The sequence below is a fragment of the Gorilla gorilla genome, chromosome 1, assembly GCF_029281585.2.
Source record: "Gorilla gorilla gorilla isolate KB3781 chromosome 1, NHGRI_mGorGor1-v2.1_pri, whole genome shotgun sequence".
Classification (NCBI taxonomy): Eukaryota; Metazoa; Chordata; class Mammalia; order Primates; family Hominidae; genus Gorilla; species Gorilla gorilla.
Genome location: NC_073224.2, coordinates 53,523,867 through 53,549,124, shown reverse-complemented (window position 1 = coordinate 53,549,124; position 25,258 = coordinate 53,523,867). Strand labels below are relative to the sequence as shown.

The following is a 25,258-nucleotide window of genomic DNA, read 5'->3' as shown; positions in this document are numbered from 1 at the left end:
GGGAGGTCTGGATGTGTTCAAAGGTCAGTGGCCTCTGAGTCACTGCAGGGATGCTCTGGAGCACAGCCTGGGCATCTGGCTGCACCGCTGGCTGGCTGAAGCTCAGTGGCTGCTGCAGATGTGGAACCCGAAAGGTGGAAGGGCAGGGAAGGCCTGTGGGGTCAGCTAGTGCAGACTGAGATCCTGAGGAATCTGTAAGGACAGGCTCTGGTGTGAAGTGCAATGTAAGACACCCTCCCTCCCATTGTTGCAGGCCCCTGTGCTTGGCCAAGAAAGGACAAGTTTCCTCTGCAAGCATGCGTGTTGCACAAGGGTGGGGTGTGTGTGTGTGTGTGCTCGTGCACATGCATACACGTGTGTCAGGAGGAGGAAGCCATAGAGCAAGTCCCCCACATTTAGCTCAGGGTGATATTGCAAGGAGTCTTCTGGTCGGGGGACCAGGGTGAAGAAGTGATGCTTGATGCCAAGTGGAGACTCTGACCTTCCCTTGCTTTCCTTATTTTCTGAGAAGAGGTACCCAGTGGCTGGCAGTGGCCAGCTGTGGCCAGTAGGTCATCTAGTCCAACCTGCCGACTATACAATGGGACACAGAGGACTTGGGATGAGAAGTGACTTGTCCAGGGGGCAAAGACCTCTTGATCTTCCCTCCATACCAAGTCACCTTTGCGTCCAGGCGATGGCAGTAGGAAGATGGTGGGGTGACATTCATTCTGTACTCTGACTTTGGGGGTCCCAGATGTCAAGCATGAAGCCCTGCCCTGGCTCATGTTATGGAGCCAAGTCCCTTCATACTCCAGGGTTGGGTGAAGTAGCTCTGGGTTGTGCAGCAGAAGGCAGCCCAGGACTTAACCGTGGGCACAGATAAGCCACATGTGGCATACAGAGAGCTAACTTTAAACATGGAGAGGGTGGAGGTTTCCACCTCTAAGGAGGCCCAAGTAAGGTCATACGAACTAAGGCTACAGCTTGGCCATCTTACTCTAGATGCCAGGAAGGAGCTTAGGGAAATAAGGGCACCAGCATGTGGGTCTGGGCTGGTTTGGGTGGCCTGGCTCCCCCGTGTCCCTGCTGCTCTGCTTCAGACGAAGGCCAAGGACAAGCAGTGGTAATGGCAGTAGTTGTGGACACTGGGTCCTTGTCCCTTCCCTCTAGATGCCCCCCTTCTCAGGTGACCCCTTTACTGTCCCCCATTGGAGTGTGATCTCCAAGGGTGGAGCTGCTGAGTGGGTAGGGGGACTGGGAGGTGCCCTCACCTAAGCCTGGGCTTCTGCTTGCCTGGCCTCATCAGTTTATTATTGGCCCGGGTGACAGCTGGGAATGACAAGGACACCCTGGAGGAGGGAGTGGGTGGGGCTGGGGCCATCCTAAGCCCCCAAGATCCCACATGCCTGTGGTGGGGGCCAAGGAATGAAAGGAATGTCTGCATGCTCTCCCTTCCTCACTCCCACCCTGAGCAAAATGAGGCGAGGCCCAAGACAAATGTCAATGTGGGCCTTTGGAAGGGTTGTTTCTTTCCTTGAGATATATTTGAAATACATTTGTTGCCTTAATGCCTGAATTAATTAAGAGGGATCTGGCTACTTTCTCTTGGCACCAAGCTCTGAACAAGGGGAAATGGGCATTACTAACAGGAAGAGACTGAATGAGCATAAAGAGCGCTTGTTAGTAGTTAATCTACCATAGACCAGGTGGTTGCATCTGGGGAGGAGGCCTAGGAAAAGCACGGTGTGGAGGAAGGGGTTGCCGGGAGACCTTGCAGCTGCACCCAGCTCCACCAACCTTTCAGACGCACCCCTGTCTACTGCTTTGTCACCTTTTCCATTCTGCATCTCAGATGGAGCTGCTCTCTTAGCCAGGATCCCCTTCAGTTCCCCCCAAACTCAGCAACACCAGGCCCTAGAGTCAAGGGACATGCATTTCCCATGTGAGAGCTTTATACTGTAGGAAAAGTGGCATCTTCAATGGCATTTACAATTGATAAAAGAAAAACTTCAGCTGGGCGCAGTGGTTCATACCTGTAATCCCAGCACTTTGAGAGGCCAAGGAAGGCGGATCACCTGAGGTCAGGAGTTCAAGACCGGCCTGGCTAACATGGTGAAACCCCACCTCTACCAAAAAGACAAAAATTAGCCAGGTGTGGTGGCACCCACCTGTAATCCCAGCTACTCAGGGGGCTGAGGTAGGAGAATCACTTGAACTTGGGAGGCGGAGGTTGCAGTGAGCTGAGATCACTCCACTGCACTCCGGCCTGGGCGAGAGAGTGAGACTTTGTGTCAAACAAAACAAACAAACAAACAAAAAACAAACTACAGCTGAAGGAGTTTAAGGAGTTTAATTGAGTTTAATTGAGCAATGAACGATTCACAAATTGGGCAGCCCCTAGAATCACAGCAGATTCAGAGTCTCCAGGGGTGCCTAGTGGTCAGAACAAATTTACAGACAAAAAGGAAAAAGTGAAGTACAGGAATTGGAAGGGAAGCACAGAAACCGGGAGATTGGTTACAACTTGGCGTTTGCCTTATTTGAATGTAGTTTGAACATTCAGCAGCATATCAGTAATTGAAGTATGGCTGCTGGGATTGGCCAACACTCAGCTATTGTTACAGGTGCACACTACTAAGTTAGGTTTTCAATTTTGTCTGACTATTAAGCTAGGTTACAGTTCATCCACAAGGACCCAAATATGGAAGTATGGAGTCTTTCTCAGGCCGTAGTTAGTTTGCTTTAACACAATGTAGGGAAAGGCTGTACCTGTGGGAGGGGACATGGAGCCAGGGGAGAAGAAAGAAGGAGGGAAGAATGGAGGGAGCAGGTTGATTGAGCCTGGATCCTCTGGAGATCCCTGGGGGAATCTGTGGATTCCTTCAGTGAGAGAAGTGAGGGCAGTGCCTCAAGATGAACAACCTCCCCAGAAGGTTCTTAATTATTCGTGGCACTTTCAACAATCTGGTGTCACTCAGTGACTTCTGGGAAAACCACAGGTTTATGGCATCTGATCTATCCCTCTCCAGGGACACTTAAGAGGGACAGATGGGAGGGAGAGAGCACTAGCCACTACCTTGATTTTATGTCAAATAAGGGCTCTTGCACAGGATACAGAGATGCTGAGTTCTGAGTAAGACAAGAGCAAGCTCTAATGCCACTTCCTACCACCCTCAGTACCATTTGGGGAGAAAGAGGAGGATCTTGGCCTAAGAAGGGACAGGGAGTTTCAGCTTTCTACCTACTAGAGGGAAAATAGAAAATGCAATAGCCCTGTAGCCAACAAAGACACTAAGTCAGTGTTTAAAAATTATCCTTAAAAAAAGCATCGAGCTGATGGCTTTACTGGTGACTGCTACCAAATGTTCAAGGAGCAGATAAGTCCTTTTAACACATCTATCAAAAAATAGAATGAGGGGACCTTCCCAGCTTGATATCCCAGAACCTTGATACCCCAGATCAGTTTATTATTGGCCTGGACAACAGCTGGAAGTGGTGAGGACTTCCTAGAGTGTAAGAAAGAAAACATGCAGGTCCATCTTACTCACTAACATATGTGTGAAAATGTGAAAAAAAAAAAAAAAACTAATCCAGCAAAGTACAAAAAAAAATTAATATAGCATGACCAAGCTGGCTCAATCCTAGAAATGTAAGATGAATTTAACAGGGGAAAATGAATATGATTTATTACCAGAATAAAAGCAAAAATTTATAAATGGAAAACCATATGACAAAACTTACATCCATTCTCATAAAAACTCCTGGCAAATTAGGAGTAGAAGGACTTCTTTAGTCTTGTTAAAGGCATCTATGCAAAACCTACAATAAATGGCATATTTAACACTGAAATATTGAAAGCATCCTCTTTCAGGCCAAGAACAAGACAAAAATGTCCATTATCACTGCTTACACTCACCACTGTACTGGATGTCTTAGAGCAGTTTGCAAGACAAATAAACAAAAGTTATATGGTTTAGAATGGAAGAAACAAAACTTATTTCTGCAGATGATATGACGTGACCATCTACATAGAATGCTGTGCAGAATTTGCAGAATAATAATCATCAAACTTAATCAGAGAGTTAGAAAAGTTGCTGGATACAACATCAACATACAAAAGTGGCATTACCATACACCAACAACAGTTGGTTAGAAAATTTAATTTTTACCATGGATAAAATTTATAACCGTAATCAAAAATTTAAAATACCTAGGAATAAATCTAATAAAAGATGTATGAGACCTTTAAGAAAAAATTTATAAAATTTTATTAAAATATATTTAAGAAGACAACTAGGGCCAGGCACAGTGGCTCACACTTGTAATCCCAGTACTTTGGGAAGCTGAGGCTGGGCAACATAGGGAGACCCTGCCTCTATTATAAATAGAAAATATTAAAAAAAGAAGTAGAAGACAACTAAACAGATATACCATGTTTTTAGATAAAGAGACTTAATATCATACAGATGCCAATTCTTCTCAATCTACAGATTCAGTGCAATTATAATCAAAACCTGGACAGAATTTTTAATGGAATTTGGCAATATAATTCTAACATATACATGGAAAAGTAAGAGCTAAGAACATCCAAGACATTTCTGAAACAAAGAACACAGTATAAAGATTTGCTGTAATAAATGTCAGGATTTATTATAAGGCTTTAGTAATTAAGATAGTGAGTTATTGGGGCAGCAAAAGAAAAATACACCAATGGAACAGAAAGATTCCCATGTGTGTACAGAAACATAATTTGTTTCAGGGATGGTATCGTAGGTTAGTATGAAAGGGATAGATTATTCAATAAATAGTGCTTGAATAACCGGTTATCCATATAGAAAAAAATAAAATTAGATACAACCTTACAGCATATTTAAATGGCAATTTCAGTAAGACTAAAGGCTTAAGTGGGAAAAAAGCTACAAAACTTTTAGAAGATAATATAGGAAAATAGCTCTTGACTTCAGACTAGAGAAAAATTTCTCAAGATACGGAAAGTAAAAACCATACAGAATAAGATTGGTAAATCTGACTACATTAAAAGGCACCTAAGGAGAATGAAAAGCCAAGCCTCAACCCAGAAGATTTAGCCAAACCTGCAGTCATGAGTGGATTTGTGTTCGGAGCATGGAAAGAACGCCTATATTTCAGTAAGAAAGATATAAACAACCCAATAGAAAAATGACAAGAGACACATTGGACTATTCACAAAAGACAAACACATATTGCTTATAGGTATAGGAAAAGATGCTGAAACTAATGAGTAATTAGGACAATGCAAGTTGAAACTCTAACGGGATACCATTTTACATCTCTCAAACTGGTATAAAGTATGATATGGTAATGGTGAGGATGGGATACAAGAGAATTCTGCTGACGGGAGGGAAAAGTTACACAACCGCTTTGGGAAAACATGTTGCCTGCACCTGGTAAAATTGAACGAGCACATAATTGACATCCCATTAATTCTACTCCTAGGCATATTCTACACATATGCACTAGGAGACATGCTCAAGAGTGTTTATAGCAATATTGTCCACATTGGCCACAATCTAGAAACAACCCAAATGCCTGTTGACAGTGAAATATGTAAGTCATGGCATACTCTTATGATGGAATACTATACAGTAGTGAAAATGAGTTACAGTCATGCGGAGCATTGGGCCACAGAAGATACCATACGGTGTGATTCCATTTATGTAAGTTTCAAAACCAGTGCAAACTAAACAACTTTATTTAAAAATGCACACCTAGCTGGTAAAACTACAAGAAAAACAAGAAAAGGAATAACCAAAATCTAGTTAGAGGGCTATGGGATTAGGGAGGGGCACATCAGTCACTGTTCATCAGATGCTGCTAATGTTGTTTCCTTACCTGGGTGAGGGATTCGTAAAAGTTCCTGAACATATATGTTTTGAACACTATTTGGTATAATGTGATATATTTTACAATGGAGACAAAATTAAAATGATAAAGAGTTTCAGCTCTCACTGCTCCAGGTAGGGTGTGATGGACAGTTTGGTCCCCGATCTGACCAGCTAAGGGGGGAGTCAAATTTGCCTGGGGTTCCAGCAGGTGTGTCAGATGTAACAATGAATGCTATGAGAGAGAAGAATACAGGGGCCTCTTTTTTATGGGCGAAGAGTGGTCATCACCGTTAAGGAAGGTGGCCAGACATTAGTGGGTTAAGCCACCAAAAAGTAAATAGCCCCAAATTCCTTTCAAACTGTATTGCTCAATGTCAAACACACTGTAACAGTTCAAGCAGCATTTGTGCCTGTCTTCAAAGGCCATGCAAGCTTACATGACCTAGTTTATAATTAAGGTGTGTGGGGCTGACAGGGCAGTCTGGTGGGAACAGAGAGAAAGTCTTGTTATAAAAAGTGGTATTTGCTTTGCAGTAGATGCTCAAACTTCATATGTCAGATTGTCTTGGGCAATGAGAACAAGAAGTTCACCCTAGGTGGACGCAGTAAGAATGGCTTGTATGCAGAGAATTTTTAAAAAACAAGAATAAAGCCAGGCTTGGCCTGTTTTTTATTATCCCCATGAGCCTGCAGCTCCAAACAGCATCAGTCATGAAGTACCTGTACCTTCTCTCTGGGTTGATTTTGTTTTGTTTTGTTTTGTTTTGTTTTTGAGATGGAGTCTCACTCTATCACCCAGGCTGGAGTGTGCAGTGGTGCAGTCTCGGCTCACTGCAACCTCCGCCTCCCGGTTTCAAGCGATTCTCCTGCCTCAGCTTCCTGAGTAGCTGGGATTACAGGTGTCTGCCACCATGCCCAGCTAATTTTTGTATTTTTAGTAGAGACAAGGTTTCACCATGTTGCTAAGGCTGATCTTGAACTCCTGACCTCGTGATCTGCCCGCCTCAGCCTCCCAAAGTGCTGGGATTACAGGCATGAGCCACTGCACCAGCTGGGTTGATCTTTTGACCCTTGGTACTAAGCTGATCCTGGAGACCCCCCACCAACAGTCCCACCAACTGGAAACACCATGAGGGCAGGGTTCATTTCTGCATTTCCCTTAGGCCCTAGCACAGCTCCTGCCACATGGCAAGTGCTCAGGCAATGCTTATTGTTTTAAGCATCATTAAGATTTCATACTTAGGTAAACCATAAAATCAGATATTGTAGAGGACAAGAGCTGAGGCATGAAGGAGGGTGCACTGGGGAGAGCAACCAAAGACATGGGTGGGCCTGGGTCAGGCCCTGACTCCACTGCTGGCTTGACTTGGACACCGTGGTTTCTGCACCTGTGATCCCACGGGATTGACAGCAGAGATAAATGGACCTGAACATTAGTGTATGGCTGGACACAGAAGAAGTGCCCAATACTCATAACCTCTGAGGTCTAGACACCAAATAGCAGGGCGAGGAGATAAAAGAAATGCATATGATTTTAACTTGGGGGAGGAAAAGACAGCAGTGTTCTAGAAAGCAAACTTGGGCTCTGGGTCTCATCTAGACTGGCATCTAAATTGCAGTTTTAGGCCAGGCGTGGTGGCTCACACCTGTAATCCCAGCACTTTGGGAAGCTGAGGTGGGCAGATCACTTGAGGTCAGGAGTTCGAGACCAGCCTGGCCAACATAGTGAAACCCCATCTCTACTAAAAATACCAAAAAATTTAGCTGGGTGTGGTGACATGCGCCTTTAATCCCAGCTCCTTGGGAGGCTGAGGGACGAGAATCACTTGAACCCAGGAGACGGAGGCTGCAGTGAGCCAAGATTGCACCACTGCACTCCAGCCTGGGTGACAGAATGACTCTGTCTCAATAATTAATTAATCAGCTAATTAATTGCAGCTTTGCCACATACTGCTTGTGTAACCCAAGGGAAACAGAAAATGACACGTCCTTTGCAGGGGTACCGTGAGGATTAAACCACACAGGTTAATTCACTTACTATTAATTCAGTAACTATTTATTGGATGTCTAATACATGCTTAGTATGGTCTCTGGTCATGCAACTAATGTTAATTCCCCTGTCCCTTTGATGGGCAGGACTAATGGCTGGACACTAATATTAAAAGAGTCAGTGGTATTCAATAGAAGGGCTTGGGAGAGTAGTGCTCTTGTCATGAAATAGCACTTCAGTCTGGAAATCCTCTAAGTGATTTCTGCACCTGAAGGTAAAAGAAGAAAAACAGTCAGAAACTATATGGTTCAATATTTACTGAGCCTCAAACATGTGTCATGGTTGGAGAGGACCACTTAAGACATTGTGCTTGACCTTAGGAGCTCGGAACCTAGGGGAGGAGTCTAACATCCACACAGATTACGGTGGCAGCATATGTCAGTGTGGTGGCCCAGTGGTCTAGGGTGGCAGGGAGGCAGTCACTGATGTCCAGGGCACCCGAGGATGTTTCCTGCAGGAGTAACCCAGGAGCTGACTGTCTCAGGGTGACTGTCAGTGGCCTGGTGGGGAAAGGAGGGATGGCACAGGCAGAAGTGAAGCACAGGTGGAGATGCGCTGGAGGAAGGCATGGCTTGTTTGGAGACTCCCGATGGTCCCCTGGGATACAGGTCACCACACTGGATATGGGACACCAAGGGTGCTTTCCTGGCAGCAACCTGGGGCAGAGGAGAGGGAGGGTGTTGTACTGGACCATGCACATGGACCATGCACTGGGCATAAGGGCATGACAGAGGCTGGGGCAGTCACCAAAGGTTGACTCTGAAGGTACAGTCCACAGGTTGGGGCAGTGGCCGGGAGCCCTAACCTCAGTCGGTATTAACTAAAAGGCCACCAGGCAAGTGGGGATTGAGGTGACAGTTGACATAAAGGATAGGGGAGCAGTCACTGCTCTGGAGGACTTGTCCATGGGGCCATGATCACCGCCATCAGACTAAGGGCCTACACGAGGCACCTGTGCCAGGGGAGAAATGGGGCCAAGGCAGGGCCTCTTGGGGACATTTAGAAGAGGGGACCAAGGCAGGACCCTGTCCTATAAGCTGGGTTAACAAAGGCAGCCAGGGAAGAATTGCACCCAGATTTACCCCTGAGGACTGTGGATCTCAAAAGTGCATGGGCAAATCTTCCTTAGACTTGGGATCTCATCTCAAATGTGGCCTTTACTGAGCCTTCTGTGACCACACTGTGCACAGCAGTCCCCTCACCCCCATCCTTCACTCTCTAGCCATATCTTGTTTCCTTTCAGCACTCATTATTGCCTGGAAAGGTCTTATGTGCACGTTTGTTCACTGTCTGCCTCCCCAAACAGAATGTTAGCCTCAGGAAAGTAAAGCCCCGGCTCTTGTCCCTGCTGTGTCCAGCTGGACACCAGGCCTGCATGGACACTTGGTGTGTGCTGAGAAACTCAGCAGCAGCAGGAAGACTCCAGCCACATGGGGCTTCAAGGCCAAGGTGGAGTCAAAAGAGACAATCTGGCTGGGAACAATGGCTTACACCTGTAATCCCAACACTTTGGGAGGCCAAGGCAGGAGGATCACTTGAGCCCAGGAGTTGGAGACCAGCTTGCGTAACATGACAAAACCCTGTCTCTACATAAAATACAAAATTTAGCAGGGCATGGTGGTGTGTACCTGTAGTCCCAGCTACCTGGGAGGCTGAGGTGGGAGGATCACCTGAGCCCAGGAGGTCAAGGCTGCAGTGAGCTGTGATTGTGCCTCTGCACTCCAGCTTGGGTGACAGAGAGAGACCTTGTCTCAAGCAAACAACAGCAACCCCGTCTCTACTAAAAATACAAAAATTAGCCTGGTGTGGTGGAAGGTGCCTGTAGTCCCAGCTCCTCGGGAGGCTGAAGCGGGAGAATCGCTTGAACCCAGGAGGTGGAGGTTGTACTAAGCCGAGATCACGCCACTGCACTCCAACCTGGGCAACAGAGCAAGACTCTGTCTCAAAAAAAAAGAAAAAAACCAAAACCCAAAAAACAAAAACAAAACAAACAAACAAAAACAAAACAAAACAAAAACAAACAGAGACAATCTGAACACAAATGGCTTTTAGAGAACTCTCATTTTTCCTGTCCTAGACAGGATTCATTCAGAAAATGGCATGGGCCTGAGCTAGCCGGGTGACAGAGGCTGTGGGAGTCCCACATGAGGAGCTGGCATGATGATTGAGGTTAATGCTGACATCAGGGGTACCCAGCAACTGAACTGGGGTGGGGACTGCAGGAGAAGTGACCGGAGAAGACACGAAGGCCTGATAAAGTGTCTCAACCCCGTGCTGATGGGTGGGGACTTTCTCCTTTGGGCAGGGGAAGCCTGTCACTTCCCTTGCTTAGTTTTTAAGCAGGGGAACTGACAGGCTTAGATCTCTATTTTAGAAAGATTAAACTGGTTGCGATGTGCTGGCTGACTGGAAGAGGGGGTGGGCAGGAAGCAGGGAGGCCAGATAGAAGGTGGGTCCAGGTATGAGATGATGCTGGTTCTAGCTGAGGGAGTGGCCATGAGTTTGTAGAGGAGCAGGGTGGATGTGAAGACCAGAGAGAGGCTGTGGCTAACGCTTTCCTGAGGGTAACAGTAGTGCAGGTGTAAGACTGCGTACTCAGGGAGGACTTTGGTTATTTGGATGCTTGTAGGAGGGCGCATTCTGCTAAAAGGAGACTACAGTTTTTGCTAAATCCTTGGCATACCCAGCTCACAGAAGTTGAAGAAAGGGCTGAGAAGGGAAGAGGGAGGGAGGGAATGAGCACTGATCATAGGGCAGGCGTGCACGACTTGACTGACTCCTCACATTTCTTCCAACCTACAGCAGAGGACTGAGGCTCTGCTTCTTTGCCTGAAGTCACACAGCTGGAGTGCAGCAGGCCAGAAGTCACCCCTGCACCTGGACTCCACTCCTAACAGCTCGTTGGGATGTGGTTGGCGTATCCCTCAATTGAGACCTCAGGGGGCGGAGCACGTGCTCAAGCAGCTTGTGCTCTGGACTGAGGAGAGCAGGTTTCAAAATGCCCATGGACAGGCAGGCTGCCGGAGTGACGGGGACACTGTTCCTGCGCTCTGGTGCTGGGTTTACTCACATGGGGGGCCAAGCTGCCTCCCCCTCATCTCACCTGTCCCAATCCCCAGCTGCCTTCTTAAGTCCCACCCAGAAACCAGCTTGGAGTGAATAACAGGCTGGACCATTAGGCTTTGTGCAGATTTTCTTCAAACAGAATGACCAAGGTGCAGCCCAAAGCAGCCAGGAATGTTGGGATGACTTTATTTAACCAGGACACCGTGTGCATGCTCTCTGGCCCATTTCAGGCCTTGGTTCTGGACTCAGAATTGGTTAGAAGCAGTCTTCAGTTTAAATGCCTACAAAGTGAGAATAATCATTGTTCCTTCTTCATCTGGTGAACGGGGGCAGTAGGTGAGATATGGCCTGCAAAGGGCCCGAACAGGATTTATCTCGAAGACCCCTGAGTACCAGGGGTCTGAATTCTTAGTGTAATGCTGAGTGGCTGCTCGCAGAGCGCTTAAATCAGGGAAAAGTTCTTCTCTGCTGCCATCTAGTGGCATTTGGGAATAACACGTGCGTGAAGGTCCGCAGAAGCTCCTGTTTCCAGGCTTCTGAGCCAATAACCAAAGAACGTGTTGCACTTGGGGCCGCGCTCTGGCTGCCATCACCTGTGTACTGGAAACTGCCCACTGGCATATGGACTCATGAGGCAAGACCTGCCACAGGGCCTGGCACATCCTGCAGGGACCACCTTCCCAACTGGCTCTGACCTGTGGATGTTTTGGAGTCAACAGTGTGCTTAGAGAGCCTCTTAAGTCACCACATCTTTGGGAAGAGGGGCACAAACCAAAGATTTATTTTGCAAGTGAAAGGGGCAGCCCAGGAGACCCAGAAAAAAGGAAGGCAAGGCTGAGAGCAGAAAGCCTGGATAAAGGAAGACCACAGAAAGGCCTGCAGGAGCCAGATCGCAGCCCCCCAGGGAAAACCCAGGAGGCAGGCTGTAGAGTGATCCTGGGCCCAGCCTCAAAGCTGGGACTGGAGGGGCTTTAGCGACTCAATTCCAGGTGCAGCATTTGCAGGAGCTGCTGAACACCAGGCCTGTCGGGCAGCTTTGCTGGAACAGCCGCCCCCCTGCACAGCTGTAGAAGCTGGACCGTTCCCGAGGATTGGGATAGAGCCCATCAGCTTTGCCCTGGCAGAACGTGTCTTGTCCAGGGCTGGGACCATGCTCAGGTTCAGAGGGCTGACCTGGTTTTGGAACTTCAAGCTCTGGGGTGCCTGAAGGCACGTATGGAAGACCTGGGAAGACAGTGAAGATTCAACCAAGGCTCCCCCCAAGAGACCCCAAACCCACAGGCAGAGCACACAGGCAGCAACCATTGGCTGGCAGCAGCCCAGCACCACATGCCCTACAGGCTGAGTTCAGCCAGATACCCCAGGCAGAGAACAGCCAGACAACAGCCATACCTACAGCTGAAGCACAGTGCCACAGACAACACCTGGCCTCACATGTGACAGGCAGTTAAGGCTTTACCCATCTGCAAGCACAACCATATACTGCTGAGGGCAGGTGGGGGTGCCACGCTGCAGGCTAAGGGGAGGCTTTCTCCCAGGTAAGAGAGGAACAAGGTGCTGCTCCCAGTCTGGGGGCCCTCTGGAGGGAAGCCACAGTTACAACAACCCTGGGCAGGCATTGCTACAACCAGGAAGAGAAAGACCGCAAAAAGGAAAATTGTTTTGACAGTTTCCTTAGCTCCTGCTGGTACATGAAGCTTGGGAAATTACAGTATTGGGGCAAAGTCATTTCCTCAGAAGGACGCGGGACCTACAGTTCATTGGATGCATGGAGCTGTGTTTGTACCCCACCTCCAAATTCCGCCACTGGCCCTGGGCCCCTTACTTACTCAGTTCCTGCCGCAGTGTCTGGATGAGGGGGTATCGGCCCTGGTTGCAGGAGAAGCCGGCAAAGTCATCTAAGTCCAGTGCCCAGACCATGGCCCCGCCCAGTCCCTTCTGCTTCAGATAGCTGACCTGTGCAGGGAGGGGATGCAGTGGAGGAGCCCGGGGAAGCCTGACCCAGCCACCCCAGAGCCTGGCTACCTCATCTGGACAGGGCCCTTTTTTCTCCAGCAGCCTCAGGCCTGTGAGTGGCTGTAGATTCTGGAGACAGCCTTGGGCTGGGAGCCTGGATGCTGAGTCCTCATGCTGCTAGGACATCAGTCATTTTGCAGTCTCCTTGTCTTAATGTAAGCATGACCTGGGGTGGGGTGGGTGCAGTTGGGAGGAATAGTGTCAGTTGTGTGCACCTCCCTAAGTGGGAACCCTTCACAGCTTGGTCATGTGTGGGTTGAGCTGCTTTATTTAAGGGTATTGTATGCCGGTCAAGGTCAAGGTCAAGGTAAGTCCAGTTACCATAGGGAACAACTCAGATTTCCAAAAGATCTCAATCAAGGCTTGCTTCTCTGTCTTCATGTCTTTGTCTTCCCTGAGAGCCATCTTCCCTCCACCAGATTCCTGAGGCTTCCTGAGGGTATGACTGTGTGTTCCCTCAGAGTGGGATTCTCTGTCCTCTAACCCTGCCAGGGGGCCATGGTGCTTGATCCCTTGCTGGCCCCAGCCTCCCTTTCAGCTAGCTCCCTTCCTCTACCTGCCCTGCTTGGGGGTCCAGCTATGTGGGCCTACACTTTGTTCTCAGAGTCCAGCCTCTACTTTCTCCGCACCCGCGTCTTTGCTTGTGCAGTTGCCCGCTCCCTCACCCCTAAGAATGGCCACCTTCTATGCTTTAGGACTTATCTGAAATACCCTTCCACCGTGACCCCTTCTCCCATCTCCCCAGCCAGGATCGTGCCCCCCTGCAATTGTCCACCTCTAGAAGCTGCCGCTGTCAGCCACACATGATAGTTGATGTGGGATGTACAGATAAACTAGTGAAGCATCCGTCTTCAGGAGCTAACAGTTTCACAGGAGAAAATGGCATGAAACCAAGTAAATGCACCAATATTGGGCAGGAGAAGGGGGCCCTACAAGTAAAGCAAAAGGTCTGTAATTTGGACATGCACCAGGTATTGCCAATGGGCTGAAGAAAGCTATATGTCTCACCATGTGTATTTCTCCTCTTCATATGTCTGTAGAATTTGTATGGTATTTAATAAAATAGAAATACTTTCCAGAGTGCTACTAAATGTAGAGCAATTTTTTGTCATTTTGTCTTTTCTGAGTCCATAGGTAGTAAAGGTACAAAATACTATCACATGGAGATTTATGAAATGTTGGGACATTTAAAGGAGACTCACCCTTGAGGTCCTGAACTGTCCTCATTCCATGTCATTGACAGGACTTGTTCACTAGGACCACCCCTCTGCCAGCAGAGCTGGGCCTCACCTTGGTTTTGAAGCTCTCCACATCATCAAAGCCCACCCACTGGTTGTCCCGGAAGATGTAGGGCACCTTCTGGTCCTGGATTCTCTGTTTGGTGGCCCCCTTCCAGGAGCAGACCTGTGGGAGCAGAAGGCAGCACTGGGGAGGAGGAGGGAGGCTCTTGCAGGCACCTTCCCTTCCTCACCAGGAGGAGACTAGAGATTGGAAAATTCCTGTCTGAGGAAGCCTGGAGAATCAGGAGGTTCTTTGCAGTGACCTAGAATGCTGGACTCAGCTTGAGGCACCTGGGCTTAAGGATAAATTCAAGATGGCATGGATGAGACGGAATTTACGTGGCCGGAATTCTCCGCACCTGGCATCCTTACTCAGAAACGGTGGGAGAAGGAAACCTCTGCTCTCTCAGGCACCTCCTGACCCTCACAATACCCAGGGTGGTTATGGGTTTTCCTACCTCATAGTAGGCCAGCATCCCTCCTTCCTTGGTGAAGGGGCCGGGAGTGCCAGACCCTGTGGCTGGGGCCCCCACTCTGGTGTCTGATGAGGAGGCCAGGGTGAAGGAGCGTCCGTAGGTAGGCATGCCAAGGATCAGCTTGCTGGCAGGGGTCCCCTTCTGCAGCCACTGTTGCACAGCAGCATCCTGGTGGAAGAGGGCAGGGTTAATTTTCTCAGCCCTCAGCCTGGTTCTGATTATCTAAGTCTGGAGGATTCAGAGGCAGAGCTAGGAGGGCAGGGGCTCCTCAGCTGGAGCTCTGTGGGCCTTTGTTAGGATTCCAGCCCTACCCCATCTTCTTTAGAGCCTGCCTTGGACCTGTGACCCCAGTGAAGAAGGCCCATGGCATGATAACCAGAGAGCGTGGGCTTCAGACGCAGACAACCATTCACTGAACAAATGTGTACTGATGGCCCACTGTGTGCCAGGCGCTGTCCATGGTGCTTCAGACACATCAGTGAACAAGGCAGACACAGATCCCTGCCTTACCCAGCAGCTTATTTAACCTCACTGAACCTTGGTGTTCTGTCTGTAACATGGAAATTAGGGCATTGTGAGAATTAAAGGTTATAATGCATGTAAAAGGTCAGCACAACACAATAAAGGGTCGCTATGGTCATCATCGTTATCATGATTGTCGTCTTAGTTTTACCCTGAGTACAAAAGCAGGGAATTGGGTCTGCTTTATTTATCTCTGTATCCCCAGTGCCTAGAATGACACCTGATGCTCAGATAGAACAAAGGCTTCCTTACCCACCTTTGAATAAGGCCTTCCCCTGATTATGTATTACTTGGTGTAACACCCCCAGGCCTGTGACGGGAGGAGGTACCCGATATGAGTATGATAAATTAATGAATAATGAAGCCTCATTCCTTAAGCCAAGAGTATGGTTCACTTTCCCCCAGAAGCTGCCCTAGTTTTGTCAGGTCTAGTTACTCTGAGCCCACTTAGCACTTAGGTAAAGAACAGCTTTCACTACATTTATTTAAATATATTTCTTTTTGTCCATCTATACAACTTATCTTTGATCAGATGGGTGCTTTCTGAAGGCAGAAGTCGGGGCTTCTCCTGATCTGTTATAGCACTTCTGTGCAAGTTGGGAAAAGTCACCCATCTGGTTAGAACCTGTCCCCAGGCACACTGTGTGGTGAGTAGAAGGCCTCTTTGTAGGAATAAGATGGCTTCCATTCCTTGGTGGATTCAAGGTACACAGTGTGGAAAGCAGGGTGCTGGAGGGACTCCAACCCCACTCACCTCTCAGCTAAATTTCTCTCTGTGTCTCCCCACCGGCACAGGGATACAGCTTCCTCCAAAACTCACACAGTCTTCCAGACGGGGATGGAGAGGCCAGGCTCAGTGTGAAATGTGGGTGCCTGGCTCACTGGCTCAAAGAGGTGCTCTTTATTCATGAAAGAGCCAGAAAATCAAAGATGTCCCACTCCAGCTGACATACAGAGATGTGGGCTCTCCAAAAGTAAAAAGCATTTTAATTTAGGGCTTTTTCTTTGTTGTTTGGTTTTGCTTGTTTTTAGAAAGAAAAATAATGTAGTTATTATAAGCCCTCTCTGCAGGGTTTTATAAACCCTCTCTATATTTTAAGATATATAGAGGGCTTATAAAAAGGATCTAGGCTGGGCATGTTGGCTTGTGCCTATAATTCCAACACTTTGGAAGGCTGAGCCAGGAGGATTGATTGAGGGCAGGAGTTTGAGACCATCCTGGGCAATATAGCAAGACTCCATCTCTACAAACTTAAAAAAAATTAGCTGGTCATAGTGATCCCAGTTACTCAGGAGGCTGGGGCAGGAGGATCGCTTAAGCCTGGGAGGATGAAGCTGCAGTGAGCTATGATCATGCCACTGCATACCCTCCTTGGTGACAGAGCAAGATTCTGTCTCTTAAGAATAAATAAATAAAATTAAAAAAAATTAAAAGTGTCTTGATTGCTCAATGAGGAAAAGTTAGGAAACCCCAACCTACCCTAGTCTAAAAACCAAGCCTGCCCTTTGCAGGTGCTGGGGGTACTTCCACCCTGAGTGACATCTGCAGAGATGTTATCAACTTGGGAAAGCTCCTGTCCCTGAAAGCACCTTCCAGAAGGTCAACCAGTGTGACCATGGAGCACAAGTCTGCCCACTGTCTTGAAGGAAATGGGGTGGGGGTGTGTGAGGGAAGCAGCAGGCCTGCTGGCTGGAGACTCAAGCTCAAAGTGGGCTTCCCCATTGGTCACTTGTTTGTCATCAAACTGATTTGCTGCATCTACCATCAGCCAAGATGCTCCACAGAAGTGAGGTTTCCCCTCAGCAGGGGCATGGACCAGGAAAATAGAACAAAACAAGCAAGCAAAGAAACAAAAAAGCTTCTTGTTTCTCAGGGCCCTGTGTCTTTTTTCCCATGAGGGCCTCGGGGCTCAAAAGAAGCCACCAAACAGGGCCTGCTGGACAGGGGAGTCCTGCCTCAGCCCTCCTGCCACACGTACCACGTTGAGGCTGGCTGCTGCACCACTCTCCTCTTGCCTCTTGTAGAGGGGGCTGTTATGTCCCGTGACCTTCTCCCAAGAGCCATGGAAGTCGTAGGCCATAAGGTTGACAAAATCCAGGTTCCTGCAGGAGGCATGGAAGAGGAGGTGAGAAACAAGGGATTGGGGGTGGGGGTAGCCCTTCTTTCTCACTCCTACCCCCTCAGTGCATGGCCTAGGGAGGAACCACTGGGGTCAGAGGCAAAGGTGGCAGGCTCACCTGGCTCTGCAGAAGGTGACCCAGACAGCAGTCCCAGCCAGCCCCCTTATGAAGGCCATTCTCATTCTCATTCAAAATTGTCACCTTCACCCCACTGTCCCCTCAGCACCCCCAGGCCCTCCCTATTCCACTCAAGAAAACTCCTGCTACATTGCTATTCTGGAGGGAACTCTATCTCAGGGTTTCTCCCACTTCAGTGTGCACACAGATCACCTGGGAATCTCACTAAAATGAAGGTTCTTCAGAAGGCCTGGGGTGGGGCCTGAGAGTCCATAATTCTAATGAGCACCTGGTTTTAATGAGGGCGGCGAGTCCACACGCTGTACTTTGAGGAGCAAGGATCCAGAAAACCCATTTTCTTGAAGACAATGGCTTCACTACCCGCTCAGAGGCATTTTCACCTTAAGAATGAGTTCCCAAGGGAGAGGACAGAGATCCAAAATGAAGGATCTGGAACAGGGCAGCAGTGGACACTGAGCAAAGCCTTTCTGGATGTGTCTTAGTTTTACCCTGAGTACAAAAGCAGGGAATTTTCTGCTTTTGTTCTGGTGTAAGGATGGGACTTTCCAAATGCCTTGTAGATGAACACCTGCTCTACCCATGGGAAAGCTCAGTCTGCCCTCGGCCTCTCTTCCCTCAGAGAGCACAGCTCCAAGCCATCTGCCTGAGACTCACTGGGCGATTTTGTCCACCTCGTATCCAGCATCCACATAGGTCTGCCCAGCTGGAACCGCTGCACTCAGAAGAAGGCGTTCCTTCCCTGAGGTCTGGGCTTCCTGCTGGAAGGCATTGGCCAAGTCCTGTGGGAGTGGAGCTCAGAGTCAACACAGGGGTGCTCACCAGGCAGGCAGCCCCTGTGAGCCCCAGGTAGATGTTCACTTGTAGAAGTCTGAGAGCTGGCCACAGGGCTGATCTGTGCCACGCAGATACGTGAAGCAGCTGGCTCTGGGGGCAGAGCAGCCCCCACATGTGCTGTGGGGGTTCCAGCTCTGGGTCCCTGCACAGACTGGTGATCCCCGCCCCGCCCAGCCATACCTGTACCAGGGCTATGAAGCGCTCCTTGTCTACGGCAGGGCTCCCCCGGCTTCCTGGGTACTCCCAGTCAAGGTCAAGCCCGTCAAAGCTGTATTTGCGCAGAAACCTGATGGCCGAGTTGACAAAGGTCTGACGGTTGTTGGCCGTGGCTACCATATCTGTGAACCTGTGAGGTGATGAAGGGGAGTAAGGGCCGGCCTTGGACCAGACAGGAGGCCACTCTTACTCAGAAGCAGGCGAGAAAACACTCAGGACAGTGCGTCTCTGTGTCTGGGCTGGGAGGGGCACTGGGAGGGCTGCTTCAGAGGTTGCAGGGATATTTGCTGGTGAGTTATGGTCCGGGTTGAGGAAAGGGGACCATCCAGAGCACTTTCTACCCCCGAACATCGACATCACCAGGGGCACATGGACACCCTAGGAGCCTTTCCCAAAATTCCCTCCAGAGGCTTCCTCCAAGCCCCTGAATTGTCCCACCCCAAACCAGAACTAGTTGACACCCTCAGAATGGAGGTTTAAAAAGAAAAGGAATTAGTTTCTCTAATTCCTCTTGTAAGGTTTTTCTTTAAGTAGGATTTTTCTCTAATTAGAATTTCTCTGATTCCTTTACTAAGGTTAGTAAAGACCTGGGGAGCCCACTGTTTTAGTTTCCTGGCAAGTTAACCTGGTCATCTTTCTTCTAACTCACACCCGTAGAGTGCTTTGTGTTTTTATTGCTGTTACTAGTCCAGAGTTCGTCAAAATCCCCAAGCTGCCCCAAGAACCACCTCTCCACATCTTCCTTCTTTAGTGGGAAGTCCCTGAACTTCTTGGGGGTCTCAAGTTCTTTACAGATTGATCCTATTTTATTTTTATTAATTTAGTCCGAGGATACCAGGCTAAAAACTCCTGCATTTCAATAAACAGTCTGTATATAAGCATTATTTTGGAAGATGAGTAATCACTTTCATCAGATTCCCAAAAGGGTTCATGATCCAAAAAAGTTTTAGAAAGACTGTTTAGAGCTTTGGGAGCCCTATATTCTGGATTTTCTAGAAAACACCAAGTTTCAAATACTCCATTCCATTTTCTCCATAAATCATTAAAAAAATGTCCCCCAAATGCCAATACTTTGGCATCCAGGCTCAATCTCACAGATTACCTTTTATAATCAGAAGTGGAATAAACACTCTTTCTGGGACAAGGTACCCCATTTCTGAGCTCAGAAAACATAGACACTGCATGTTGTCAGGATTAGTTGGGACCCTCCCTCTTCTCATTTCATGGAAGACGAGACTGAGGCTTGGACAGGTCTGAGCCCTCTGCTGTGTTTAGACCTATGCTTCTGGCAAGACTGGATCTGAAACAGCCTGGAGCGAAGCTCACTGTGCTGCCCTCCAGCTGGGGTGCCAAGAACCCAGGAGGAAATTCAGCCCTCAGAGTTCAGCTCCCCTCCCCTTTCCCCTGACCACACCTCAGCCTGGCCTGATTCCCTGACCAGGGCTCCCTCTGGCCAGTGCACCAGGTTCCCGTCCAGGAGCTTTACCACACAGGTGACCACAGTCAACTAACTTCTGAGTGCCGAAATTCCAGCCTCCGATGGCTAACAGGGTCTTCAGCTTGGGATTCCTGGGAAAGACAGGAGACACAGCAGGATTTACTCTGCCAGTTCCCAGGGCACCCTGGCAGGGATGTTACAGTGGGGAGGAACAACAGGGGTGGGGACGTGTGAAATTGCCTATGTGCAGAGACTGTATTAAGCATTCTGGGGACAGCTGTAGATTGGAAAAGGGAAGTCACGTTCCTGACTCACAGAACCACCTGTCTAACTGGGGAGACACCACTGTGTGGGCTCAGGAAGCAAGGATTGGGGCAGATTCTCAAGAGGCTTTGTGAAGGCGCCCAGAACACTGGAGCTGAAGGGTGGATCAATTTCATAATGAGGAAGGGGCTTCATGGGAGACAGAAAGAGTCTCACAATCCTGATCACACTTAGACCTAAACTGGAAGGGACCTTTGGGATCCCCTAAGCAAACCCTACCTCTTTCATTAAGCACAGGAGAGCCCAGAGAGGTGATACAACTTGCCCAAAGCCACACAGTGGGTCTGTGGCAGGACCTTAGTGCTGGAGAGGTGTCTGGCTCTGGGAGGAGGTTATCTGTCACCCCACCACATCCCACCCACCCTGCTCCTCTGCTTTGGCTCACATCTTCTTCAGGCCATTGAACTCCTGGTAGAGAGTCTCGTCATTCCACTCAATGGTGCTCAGCTGGTGGTTGGTCATGCCAGCGAAGGCGTAGATGAGGTGGGTGCAAAGGCTGGGGTCCACGTCCTTGGGCAGGAAGCGAGCCTCTCCCTGTCTGTACTGGGCCCAGTTGGTGAAGTAGCAGACCAGTTTTGCAGCAGAGCCTGGCCCGTTGGAGTAAAGAAAAGGGATAGCTGTCAGCAGGGCCTTCTGGGGACTGGTCACCCTCCGTCTGGGGTAGGCAATGTCCTTGGACTTCCCTCTTCTACACCTGGAGTCAGTGGAGGGACCCGACAGGCAGAAATGGCATTTGCTTTTGTGTGGGTGGAGTCTGGCAGTTGGGAAAGCATTTTCAGAGGCCGGACATGGGATCCTCAGAACACTGAGTGGGCAGGACCATCATCTTCTAAGCCTTCTTCTCCCGGGAAGCAAGTTGAGGCTCACGAGCTTGGGGCCCGTCCTCATCAGCACGGCTGCTAAGAGGGCAGAGCAGCGGTGCTGCGACCCAAGTCTCACGACTCCTTGACATCCTTGAAAGTTGCTAGTCTCAGAGTCCGAGCTCCCAGGATCAGGGTCTGGCAGGCAGGTCTCCCTATCCCCAGTTAGGGTCTCCCCTCCAGGCCCCAAAACCTGACAGAAGGTAGCCCCAGGCAGCCCCAACATGAGGCCTAGAGGGAATTAGACATGGCATGCTCATCTGCAGAAGGAAGGCAGGCAGAACTTTCAAAAACAGTTTGGAATATCTCAGAATACTTCATTAAAATGCAAACAGATAAGTAGCAGAGATGAGGCCCCAGTTACAGGCCTGGGTTTATGTTTCTTTAGTCTTGCATTAAAGCCATTTGCATTTGCTTGTTATCCCTTGTAGATAATCTATGTTTATCAATATCACTGCTGAGATTCTAATAAAGAGCTAATTTTATCTAGGAGAAGGCATCTTGTCTCTAAGTACCCCACACACCGTAGGGTACTTGTCTCTAGAGTACCCTACAGTGTGTGAAAAGACCTTGCAGGGGGTGGGATGGTCTATTCCCAGTGAGGGCTCGGTGGTGATGACCCCCACTGAGGTCAGCCCTGTGCAGGGTTGACCAGGACACGAGGAAGCAAGAATGCTTGTCTTCATTCCAGCATCTGCCAAAAATAGACTTTGGGTCCATCTCGTCTTCAATCCCGGCCCCATCTGATAATGATTGTGTGGTCTGTGGGGTCTCTTCCAGTCTCTCAATCTATGATGGTGTGGTTTGTATGAGCCAACATTTTATGCCAAGATCTTGATGGAGCAGTGAGTTTGGACTGGAGCGTGTCTGTGGCTGGTGTCTAGAACCTGGGACTTCCCTTTGCCCCAGCAGGGTCTCTCTGTACCCCCTCCAATGCCCACATGGACAGGGATGGGGCGAGGAAGAGGAGGGGTGAAGTGTCTGTAGGAGAGTTTTGGGAAGAGACCGCTCAGGCAGGCCTCAACTAGAACCCGAGAGCATGGAGGCCTGACCCTGGGCATACACGTGGCCCCGGAGTGGTCACTGTCTCTAACCAGAGGTCACCCAGGAGTGCAGCTTGCTAGTGGGGCTGGGGTGTAGCCTGCAATGATACAGGAGAATTGGTGAACTCCCCAAAGGAAAAGAAAGGAAGGAGGGGATGAACCCAGATAACTCATCCCCCAGGCCATGTAGGAAGGAGCCAGGAAGCTCTTCCTGTCGCATATCAAATATTGTTATGAATTTCTGTACTATGGAGAAAATAAAGTGCAGTGGTTAACAGCAGGGACTCTGGCATGTCAGTGTCTGGGTTGAAATCCCAACTTTGCAACTTACTCGCTGTGTGACTCAGCTTCCTCCTGTGTGAAACGGGGAGACCATTGGACCTTCCACAATGTGTGTCACAGGACCCCAGTGTGGGCTAAAGTTAATACATGTAAAACACTCGGAGGAACGCTGCATGGAAGAAGTTCTGTTCTAGGTGCTTCACGTATATTAACCCTTAGTCCACACAAAGTCCTACTATTATTACTATACTGCAGAAAGCCCAGAAGTAGCCTGGACTAAAGCTTTTTGAGAAATCTTCCACCTCTCATCTTCCCCATGTTTGCTGTTTCTGTGCCCCCGGCTGTTCCCTCCTACGAGGCTGAGAGGGAAATGTACCTCCAATGCTACAGCCCAGCGTGAGAGGCACAGTCGCAGGACAAGGTCTGAGAGGCCAGCATTCCCAGGCCACTGATGCCCAGGGAATGGGATGGGACAAGACGGGGACCAGGAGTTCAAGTTGCTGAAGGTCCCCCAGGTCTCTTTTCCATTTGACACAACAAGGAGCTCCCTCCTGCCTCTCTCAAGCTCCACATCTGATCAGTTCAACAGACCAGAAGCAAGTGTGTTGTCCTCGCAGAGCTGAGGGGCTGGGGATGCTGAACCAGATGAGACTTAGGTTCCTTACCTGCAGCAACTTGGAGTCTGAGACTGGTGCAGAGAGACACCTAAGCCAATAATGAGAGGCAGTACTGTACTGTAAAACACACAGGTGCTGCAAGAGCACAGAGTGCAGAGGAGGGAGCCAGCAACCCCAGGAAAGGAAAGCCCTGAAAGAGGCTGATGCGCAAGCTGGCCCCACAGATGTGCAGGAGCTCAGCTAATGGATAAGGAGGCAAGAGCCTTCCTGGGAGGGCTGGTAGCAGATGGGGACATTTGCAGGGGTCTGAGCTTTGGAAGAGAGTCCCCACTGAAATCTGGAGCTCTTGGGGAGGTCTGGCAGGGAAGGTGTTTTGGGACATTAAGCAGAGCCCAGGGAAGGGGCTGAGGCAGTCAAGAGCTAGCTCCAAGAAGGAGGCCACTTACCCCATGGGATCATCAGCAGGACCATGAAACCTGGAGCAACACAAGAGAGAAGGCCAGGGTTATGCTGCCATTCTCACCTTCCCGGGCCCCACAGCTTACGGAAGCACAGGAGGTGGTCAGGGAGGGCTGATTTAATACAAATCAAGCTTTCTCCTTTCAGAAGGGACCCAGGAGGGCACTGTGCCCATCCCTTCATGCAGGCCAGACCACGGGGGTCTCTTCCTGGCCTGGGTTGGTCCTAGAAGCTGATGGAAAGTTCCATGGGCTGAGGCTGCCCCCTCTCTATACCTCAGTAAAGGGCAGTGTGGATTCAGGAAGATTGTGGAAAAACTGCTGACTTGTGAGTTATTTAGAGAGATAGCTTTCTCTTTCGGAACAAGAAACAAGCCTGTTCTGGGGCTAGAAAGAATCAATCTGGAAGGGCTGCATGGGGAGAGTTCATCTCCTGGGGAGGGCCTGTGCCTCTGCTCCCATCGTTTATGGCTTCCTGTTGCCTTTCCGCTACCTGGCTGTGGCAGGCAACCACAGCCTTGGAGACCTAGGGCCTGACAGGACTCCTTCGAAGAGATCTCTTTCACCTGGTGACCTTGGACTTCTCTGTCAACCTAATAGAACCTCCACGAAAATTTGCAAGGATGCCCAGGATCTTGGCCCCAGGCTGCCCTCTTGCAGGACAGACAATATGAGGTTGGAGAAGAGGCTCTTGGCAGTGGGCGCTTCTTGGATAAGGCCAACAGGAGGGACCTAAGAACATGGGAAAGACACAAAGACCCAGTGCAGGGGCCTCATTGACTCTGGGCTTTCAGGACAGAAAGAGGAAAGTCAAGTCATCTTCAGCCTGTTGAGAAAAGCCTTCCCTTGCAACACGAAGTCTCTTGGGCTGAAAGAGCCTAAGGGGGAGCCCACAGGAAAGGTAATCAAGGGACTGCAGGCATGGAGAGGGATAAAATGACCCTCTGAAGTTCTCCTGAGTCCTCCTGCTTCCTTGCGAATGGTAGCAAGTGGTCCCTGGACATCCACATCCCCACCTCCCCACAGCTCCCGAGACCCAGCCCACTATCCGACGGCTCACCTGCCCAGGCCACAGACCGCACCATGATGCAGCTCAGCGGCAGGCTGCAGCCCATACAAACCAGCTTTCCAGGTCCTGCTCTGCTTTTATCTGGCCACCCTGTCCCACCCCAGCCAGGAGTGTTGCAATCAGGGGCACTGGGTTGGGGGGGTGGGAGCAGGGTGGGGAGGGGTAAGATGTCAAGCAGCATGAATTGGGCAAACTTGACACAATGGCCTTTAGCAATTCTTGCTTTTCTGGAACAATCAGAGGGTGACTCTTAGTGTTGCCAAACAGAGGAAAGCGGGAAGTGGCCCTGAACCTCCTGATGGATGAGCATGACCCTGACTTTCTTTGTGTAGGTGGTGAGGACCACAAGCAGCCCCAGACTTAATAGGGCTTTGGAGGAAGAGAAATGACTCATGAGTCAGGCAGCTGGGTTCCAGACCAGCTCTCTTGCTTCTCCACTGCCCTCTCTCAAACTGTTTCTCCATCTAGAAGATAATGGGGTTGCAAATATAATTTATTTTTCATGATAGTAATAGTTGCATATCCATTGATGGAGAAAAATAGATAATGATAAATAGTGACTATAAGTTTGGTAATAGCTTGAAATGCCTATGTTTCTTATG

General features: G+C 49.3%; 1 protein-coding gene across 2 annotated transcripts; it reads right to left on the bottom strand.

Moving 5' to 3' along the window:
- Positions 1–7,883: 7,883 nt before the first annotated feature.
- CHIT1 (chitinase 1) lies at positions 7,884–24,709 on the bottom strand. 2 transcript variants are annotated; one of them, XM_055368684.2, is made up of 11 exons: positions 24,648–24,709; positions 23,576–23,605; positions 20,713–20,914; positions 20,078–20,134; positions 18,530–18,695; positions 18,170–18,294; positions 17,236–17,359; positions 14,717–14,902; positions 14,269–14,382; positions 12,792–12,918; positions 7,884–8,104 (listed from the first exon to the last, which is right to left on the bottom strand). In XM_055368684.2, the coding sequence occupies exons 1-11, from the start codon at positions 24,700–24,702 to the stop codon at positions 8,088–8,090; spliced, it is 1,203 nt and encodes a 400-aa protein (XP_055224659.1). In that variant the 5' UTR covers positions 24,703–24,709; the 3' UTR covers positions 7,884–8,087. The 2 variants fall into 2 exon arrangements, with proteins under 2 accessions (XP_055224659.1, XP_004028236.3); XM_004028187.5 differs by lacking the exon at positions 7,884–8,104 and adding an exon at positions 11,135–12,186.
- Positions 24,710–25,258: the final 549 nt, after the last annotated feature.